Genomic DNA, 8,477 nt, shown 5'->3' with positions numbered 1-8,477 from the left:
AAATAATTGTTAAAAATTTAATCAAAACTGTTTCATATTTAGAAACACAGGTGAAGTAATTTCATCATAAAGTTATAGCAGCTGTTGCAGTAGACAAAGTGGAGACGTGGTATACGTAGGTCGCTCCAAAAGTAATGCCTCCTATTTATTTCCACGGAAATTACAACAGATACAAAGAGCACATTAATATTATTTAATATAGCAAACTCTCCACTAAAGCAAATAAATAAATAAACATAGTCATCACCCTTAGCTATGCATTTTTGCCAGTGGTGAACAAGAGCCTGCATGCTGCGCTCATAAAAATCTGCACCTCTGGGAGGTGCTGCACCACTTCACTGTGGTTGCATCCACTGTTTGGTCTCAATTAACATTCAGCAAGCATCAGTGAATGCTGATGGATGCCATTTTTTCTGCATGGAGGAATTCAGCTCCACACTTTTGCTTCATTGACACTTCCATGTTAGATGCCATTCTGTCAGACTGCCCCTTTGCTGCCATCTGTTGCACGGCAACAGAATGTAATGGGATATTGGTGGGTAGGTTCAACCTCTACTGCCATACCATCAATGTCTGTTTCTCACATCAAGAGCCCACATAACAAAATGGGAGACATTTCTTTCAAAGCTGATATGTATGCATGCCATGATTAAAGAACTGGCCCAAGAACTCAAGGTGATATTGAATGGTGGAATTAACCATAGTCATCCCATGCTTACCAAGGTCATTTCTGCTTCTCTGTCAGAAGAAACCAAAGTTAACTTTTATGAGCCTGGAGAAGGTTGATATTGGAGAAGTATCTTCTTTTCTCTGATAACACTTCTAATATATGAGTCTATATTTTTCAGACAAGAGGCTTTACATGAAACACAAACTACAAATTTCAGTTCTCTTTTTCTCAGTCATGATTTTCTTCTGATTCACACGAGTAAGGTCTTTCAGTAGAAAATAAGCCTTTATTCTTTGAATTGTCATGAAATAGTGCCATGAAATAATGGGAATTTCAGATGCCATCATCCCCAGATTCTCATAATGACTGAGCTATCTCCAGTTTTCTGGTTTCCTTTGCAACAGATTTCTTACTGCTTGCATATGTTCTTTTCTCAGATTTTTTTTTTTTTTTTATGGTACTTTTACAGTCTGATATCATGTGACCCTGAATGATACATAAGGTAGAAATTTGCTCAGGTCATTTCAAATAATTTTAACCTTGGTGCAATCCAACACTGACTTATCCAAATTAGTACACTAGTATCGTGAAGGAATTCCATGTCAAAAACAATGTGTTTTTCACAGTTTGAAAGACTTAAATTGTTCTTTCTTTGCTGAAGAAATCAAGTCATATTTCCCAGAGGAGCTTCTTTCATTTTGTAACTATTTCCTATTGCTTATGAGTTTCTTAAAAGAAGAGTTGCCTCTTTTTGCTGCTAGGTGGTTTCTACTTTTATTCATTATATGTTTGTCTGGAGTTTCAAACTATTAGGGTAATTTGATAGCATAATTATCAGCTACATAACACAAATTTGTATGATGAACATGTTCCATAACTTATCTCAAAGATAAACTGGAATGATCCCATCACTCATTTGACTGTATCCAGGCATGCACTTTGATATGATAAGCATGACCCAGTTTTCTTGAATCCTGAATAATGTATTGCATGAATCACTCTTGCCATTCCAGTTTTCAAACTATAAAATTTTCCATGAAATTTATTGCACTGTCCAGTTTTATTCATCATGGTGAGCTCCTCACACTGTTGCACTGTAAGGACGGTTGTACTGGCTAGACCAAAAGTTTGTCAATGGCCAGTGTCAGCATCTTGAAGCTTAACAGGTTTTTTTTTTTGTTTTTTTTTTTTTAGCATAAATGCATGTGCTAAATGTTTACATATTTTACATCATTTAATGCATGGTATCTATAATGCAGGAATCATCACTGAATATTTATCATATCTAGGAATTGGTACTTTTTGTGACGACAAATTCACAGAGGTTCATTTTTTCTTTGCTGTGAACAGCACACTCCCAGTATCCATAAACAGTGGGTATTCATTTCCTGGAGTCTTTCTCAAAGTACAACTTGTTGGACCTTTTGCCACGACAGCCTCATGATCTGGATTTCCCAGTGGATCAGAGGAAGAAGACTATGTAACATGGAAAGTATGGGTGCATCTGATTGAAACCAGCATGTCCTTTTAGTGACATCTAGTGTTTCACTACACTTCCTGCAATGTCTCCTAGTCCACCAAACCCTCCACCATAGTAATTAGTGCCATGTTCTGCTGTTGAGGTGAAAGATTTTAAAACAGAACAACCTGCTGGAGGCTGTAGGGGTGCATTAACCACAGCATTGTTAGCAGGTCAAGGGATGTCCCACTCCACTGCACTGGAGCAGTCTCACCTTGAGTACTGTGTGCAGTTTTGCATGCCACAGTATAAAAAAAAGACATAGAACTATTGGAGAGTGTTCTATGTTCAAATGAGAACTATGAAGATCGTGAAGAGTCTAGAGGGAAAGATGTGTGACGATCGGCTGAAGTCCTTGCGTTGGCTCAGCGCAGAGCAAAGGAGCTGAGGAGAGGCCCGAGGGAACGGCATGTTGCTGTGTCAGGGGAGGGGCAGTTTGGGGTCAGGGAAAGGGTCTGCACCACAGGGCTGTGGGCATGGCTCCAAGTGCCAGAGTTTATGGAGCATCTGGACAGTGCTTCCAGACACAGGGTTTGAATTTTGGATTGTCCTGTGAGGGACCAGGAGTTGGACTCAGTAATCCTTATGGTTCCTTCCATCTCAGGATATTCCATGATTCTCTAGAGGAAACTGTAGAAGCACAATACTATATTCTTAAGTGACAAGTCAATTGTAGTTTATTTACCAGCGCTTCATTTTTTTTTCTCACTTTAGCTGTTGTAGTTCAGTATGACCTGGAAAAGGTTTCAGGTTAACTTGGAGGCTTAGAAAAGAAAGCGATTTAAAAACACCAGAAGAGATCAGCTTTACACTCAGAGTCTTTAAACTCTGAGTTTACTCCAACTCCAGCTGATGGGCATTATCAGGATGGAAAGATACGTTTGTTAAACCATAACGAAATCCCTTATTGCAGGAAGGGGAGAGTCAAGAAGAGAGGGAAAAGCTGAGCAGGAAGGTGCAAGTACAATGTAGCTAGAGTTGGGCTGGCACAGAGCAGCTGGGTTGTGGAAGCCGTGCAAGCAGAGGGGTCTGTTTTTTTTCAGGTGAAAGACAGTTCTGCAGCGAGGGCTTGCTGTGATGGCTAGGGGAAGGAACACGGGTACCACGAAGCTAGTTCTTTGTGTGGAAGCAACCGCAGCACGAACATGGCGTGGAAAAACAGCTGCAAGGACACAAACCCCCGAATGAGGGGCAGGAGCCGCGAACCCTCAAGCACAGGTTGGAGCAGAGGGCAATGCCGGCCCTCACGGCCCTGAGGAGCGCAGCTGAGGCGGGTTCCTTTCCCCAAGTCGCGAGCACGGTCGGGCCGCCCTCGGCCTGCCTCCTCCCGCCGCCGGAGTCCCCTCCTCCACGCCGCCGCTTTCCCAACCGCCGCCGGGGGCGGGCGGGCACGGGCGGCCGAGCTTCTCGGGCCCTGCCGGCGCTGCCCATGGGGGAGTGCGGGGTGCCCGCCCAGGTCCAGCTCTTCCTCCGTGCCTGCGAGCAGGGTGACTGCGAGACCGCCTGGCGCCTGCTGGGGCTGCCTGGCGGCACCGCCGGGTCGGCGGCCACCTCCGCCTGCGGCACCGAGGAGGCGGTGGAGCCCCGCGGAGAAGCGGCCGCCGCCGCCCCTGCCCCCGCCGTCGCCGTGGACTGCACCGACGAGGCGGGCAACACAGGGCTGCAGTTCGCCGCGGCGGGCGGCCACGAGCAGCTGGTGCGGTTCCTGCTGCGGAAGGGGGCCTCGGTGCAGAGCACGAACCACTACGGCTGGAGCCCGCTGATGCAGGCGGCCAGGTAGGGGCGCCCGCTTCCCCACCGCGCCGCAGGCCCGGGGCGGGCGGACACTGGCCTAGGCGGCAGCCGCCTACAGCCCCCGACACCTAGGGCGGAGCAAGCGAGGCAGGATCTCGTAGGGGCTGGGCCGCGGGGAGCTGTGATTGCGCAGAGGCCCCCTCTGCCCCGGTCACCTGTCGAATCCCCAGATGGCGACCCCGTGGGCCGAAAGAGTTGGGTTGAGTGTTCTGGTCAAGTGCTGAGTTTCCTTTTTCCTCCCCTTCCTACGGCCGCGTAGGTATGGAAGGGGCATGAAGGGGTGCGGTGGTTGACGCTTGAGCAAACTCAGTGCAGAGACAAGGTGCCCCGAAGCCTTCACCTGAACGTGAAAGCACTGCCTGCCCCTCGTTTGTTCAGCCGTGCTTCATTTTCTGTTGTTTTCACATCTACCTGTTGAAAAAGCATCTCTGATATAACGTAGATTAAAGCAAATGGAAATAATTGATTTCGCCTGGCTTTTCCTTCCTTTAATAAATGGAGAAGGATATCCTTCAGCAATAAGCGTACACAAAATGATTCCTTTGGATGTTAATGACAGCACTGGATCTCTGTGCATCATACCCCTCTATCATCTATTCACTGCAGGGCTGCAGAAGGCTCTGGTATTGCTGCTGCTTGTGTTTGTGTTTATCTTCATGTACAGAATGCTCTGTGGAATTACATATTTTGCAAGATTTGAGAACAGTATGAATTGAATGTTTGATTGAGAGGTTTTTTGTATTTTTTTTTTTCTTTCATAATATTAAAATACTTGGAAGAAAAGGATCTGTTTGAAAGTCAACATTCTCCTTTCAGTTAAAGCCCACAGAAAGTTCCCAAAGAATGAGTCACACAGCTGGTTTTCCAGTAAGAACAAGGAAGACAGGGTTCAACAGTTCTGTTATTTCGTGAAGGTTAAAAAAAAAAAAGTACCAAAAACATTCTTAGATTTTTTTCTTTAATGAAAACCTTACATTCCTTCTCCAGAGACAAGAAACCAAATCACCATAGCCTGTTTTAAAGAAATGACTTGTTACTGTTTGAGAAGTGCAATAGATACAGAAATCTGCAGAGAAAGCTTAAAGTGGCGAAACTTTTTTTTTTTTTTTTTTAATGGATAACTAAAAAGGAAATGCAGTAACCATGCAGACATACTTTTCAAACTATGCGCATGTTGAATTTTCTGGCTGTGTTTAGTTGTCTTGAAATTGGTGAGATAGCATGTATGTATAAAAGTAACTATGTTTCCAGTGGCTGCAGGAGCTGCTGTAGTGATGTAGTGAAGTGGAAAGGTTACACCAGAAGCACTAGAAAGCCCTCGGAGGCTTCCTTCTGCAACTGTGTGTTTTCTGCAAGTACACCAGGGAGTTTGGGTCCCATGTCTGCTCTTAGTGGTTGGTTGCATTCCTGGGGATTTCCTCAAATAACAGTTGTTTCTCTTTAGCACGTGAAAGGAGCTTTCAGCATCAAAATTTGATTGTGTTTAACCCTGCACACGCATATAGTAATGCATGGTAGCTGCAATGAGCTGCGCAGAAGTACATATCCTGTAAATGTTTTATGTTTAGTAAAATGAGAGATTACTTCTGCTGAGGAGGGGTCTAAGGTTCCCATCTCCTCACTGTGAGCGAGCTGATTGAAAGGGTGGCCTATACGATGTTCTTTCGATGAAACCAGCGTCAGAATCCGAGTTTCAAATGTTTCACACAAGAAGAGTTTCTCTGTTTCCCCAGTGCTGAGTTCCCTTCCCTTATAATAACAGTGGCTACTTGCTATATTGTTTTCTAAGCCTTATGAGAACATCACACTTGCCTGTGCTCACTCTGACCCTTCTTTCACTATGGGAGTTGGTTCATTTTTCCCAGCTACAAAGCAGGGGATGATGCTGTTACAAAAGATGAGTAAACCATTTCATAAAACAGCCAGGCTTTTTTTTTTTCTTTTTTCTTTTTTCTTTTTTCTTTTTTCTTTTTTCTTTTTTCTTTTTTCTTTCTTCTTTCTTCTTTCTTCTTTCTTCTTTCTTCTTTCTTCTTTCTTCTTTCTTCTTTCTTCTTTCTTCTTTCTTCTTTCTTCTTTTTTTTTCTTTAGCATGGACTATTTGAAGTTTTTGCCTTACTCATTTAGTAGTAAAGAGGGTATTTATTTAAGATCTTTACAAGCGAACTGACTTTGATCCTCAACGCTAATATAGGCCTTGGAATACAAGGTTGCAAATGACTTCAAGGCCTGTAGTTTATAGAAGCTATTCTGTTGATGGCCTGAAGGTAGCATATCGTTGCTTTGGCCAGAGCTCTTATATTGATGTCTAGTTTATGGGCATGGTCACTGGTGCATGTGAAACATTTTAGGAAGGTGCAGTCCTCATCTTTTGATTGCTCCCCTCCAGTAAGGTGATCACGGCCTCGTTCAGTAATGTATGCATTGAATAATAGAATCATAGAGTCCACAGACTTGGAAGGGACTTTTAAAAGTCATCCAGTCCAGCTCCTCTGCAATGAACATGGACATCCACAGCGAGATCAGGTTGCTCAAAGCCTGGTCCAGCCTGGCCTTGAAGGTATCTAGGGATGGGCATCCACTACATCTCTGAGCAGCCTGTTCCTGTGCCTGACCACCCTCACTGTAGAAGACGTCTTCCTTATATCCAACCTAAATCTACCATCTTTAAGTTTGAATCTACCCTTTTTGAGTTGCTTATAATCCTCCACAGTAGGCCAGTCCTTTCCATTAGTCAGTAGGCCAATTTGGTAATGACATTTTTTGTGTTTGGAGTATGTCAGTTTTCAAAGTATGTCAGTAGCCTCTATGATTATTTCATACCTCTTTCTTTCTCTCAAGGTTTGGACACCTAAGCGTGGCTCACATCTTGCTGGAAAATGGTGCTGATCTCAATGCACAGAACAAATTAGGAGCCAGTGTCCTCACGATGGCCTGTAGAGGTGGCCATGTCAGCATGGTAAAATTATTGCTGGAATCTGGAGCTTATGTAGACAATTATGACCATTTTAGCACAAATGTGCTTAACAGCAGCAGAGATGACCTTCCTGACATCACTCCATTAATGGCAGCTGCACAACATGGACATGAGGCAGTGGTACATCTGTTACTAGACTGGGGAGCTGATTGCAACTACACTGTGAAGACTATGGGCTGGAGTCCTTTAATGCTGGCAGCAGTTAGCGGTAAGGTGAGCTTAGCACAGCAGCTCATGGAGAAAGGTGCCAATCCTGATCACCTCAATGTACTGCATAAAACGCCTTTTGAAATCTCTGTGGGCTTCAAGCATAAAGACATGAAGGACTACCTGGAATCTCTCACAACGATTAGAATTCATACAGGTATGGAACATTGTTTTTTTCTTTTGCTTTCTTGACGTTTTGATCCTGTATTTGGAAATTGAAGGAGTTAATTTGTATGTACACTTGTGTTCTTTAAAATTTGTAACTGGACTTCTGAAAATGTTGGAGCAGGTGCACCTACCTTGGGTGAGGCAGGAACGCTTGGCTTTGGCAGATTTCTTCCACATTAGTGTAACGTTAATAAATAAAATAATATTTATGCAATAAAAAGTATTCAGAATGTCTTAAATTTCTATAATGTTTTCAACCCTTTGTTTTTTTTTAACCTTTAAAACACATGATATAGATGCTCATTTAGAAAGAAAATTAATAAAGGTCTAAAAAAGGAGCGACATAAACAGAGTAAGGTACCAAAGAAAGGATATCACAAACTGAGGTAAAACTTAAAAAATACAAAATCTACAAATATAAAATGCATTGTAGTGAGAGACTAAAGGTGTTCCTTTTGTCTAGTTTCCTGAAGTAACTAAGAGAAGTGATTAATAAAATGCCCACATTAAGGACAAGAGCTCCAACACTAAAGAGCCTTTTTGACTGATAGCTGAAGGGAAAAAAAAAAAAAAACCACCACCAACAAACAAACAAACAAACAACTTGAAAGTTCAAAGATAGAGGAATTTAAATGGCAAACAAGATATTGTGTTTAGTGGTGAAGTTTAGACCTCAAGTGACTTAGAAGAGTCACTATGTTTCTGATCCCAAGGGAGGGGAATACTTAAATAATTTCAGGACTTTGCAACATTTGTAAGCAACTTTCTCCTCTCAAACATGAACATGCCTGCATGTGTCCACAGACTGTGCTAACGCACATATAAACTGGATGAAAAGAAATTTATTTCAAAGCAAATCTCAAGTAAAATGGCATTCAGAAATTTTGCTTTTATGGTGGTTTTTATTCTGCATTGTAATGCATATATTATGCACTGAAAGAGATAAAGGAACTGATAAAGAAGCAGCCTGTGACTGTGCTGTTAATGAATATGTGATGGTAGCTTTAGCCAAGAGAATTGAAGGATATAAAACAATCTTATTACTAGATGATCTGAAGGCTAAGGAAGATGGGAGCAAACTTTTGACTGCAACACTTTTTATCCAAACTTCAACATTATGTTTAGTACCACATAATGAACCAGAA

The 8,477-nt window shown here is 42.7% G+C and overlaps 1 protein-coding gene across 2 annotated transcripts in view; it reads left to right on the top strand.

Moving 5' to 3' along the window:
• Window positions 1-3,618: 3,618 nt before the first annotated feature.
• Window positions 3,619-8,477, top strand: part of ANKS6 (ankyrin repeat and sterile alpha motif domain containing 6) — a 38,740-nt gene continuing 33,881 nt past the window's right edge. For both annotated transcript variants that reach the window (XM_042869842.1, XM_042869841.1), the window contains exons 1-2: window positions 3,619-3,965; window positions 6,822-7,321. In XM_042869842.1, the coding sequence (XP_042725776.1) occupies window positions 3,619-3,965; window positions 6,822-7,321 (847 nt within the window). The remainder of the gene's footprint in view (window positions 3,966-6,821; window positions 7,322-8,477) is intronic.

Source organism: Lagopus leucura, unplaced genomic scaffold (assembly GCF_019238085.1).
Source record: "Lagopus leucura isolate 7727_CA_CO unplaced genomic scaffold, USGS_WTPT01 Super-Scaffold_100002, whole genome shotgun sequence".
Classification (NCBI taxonomy): domain Eukaryota; kingdom Metazoa; phylum Chordata; class Aves; order Galliformes; family Phasianidae; genus Lagopus; species Lagopus leucura.
This window is presented reverse-complemented; position numbering and strand designations above follow the sequence as displayed.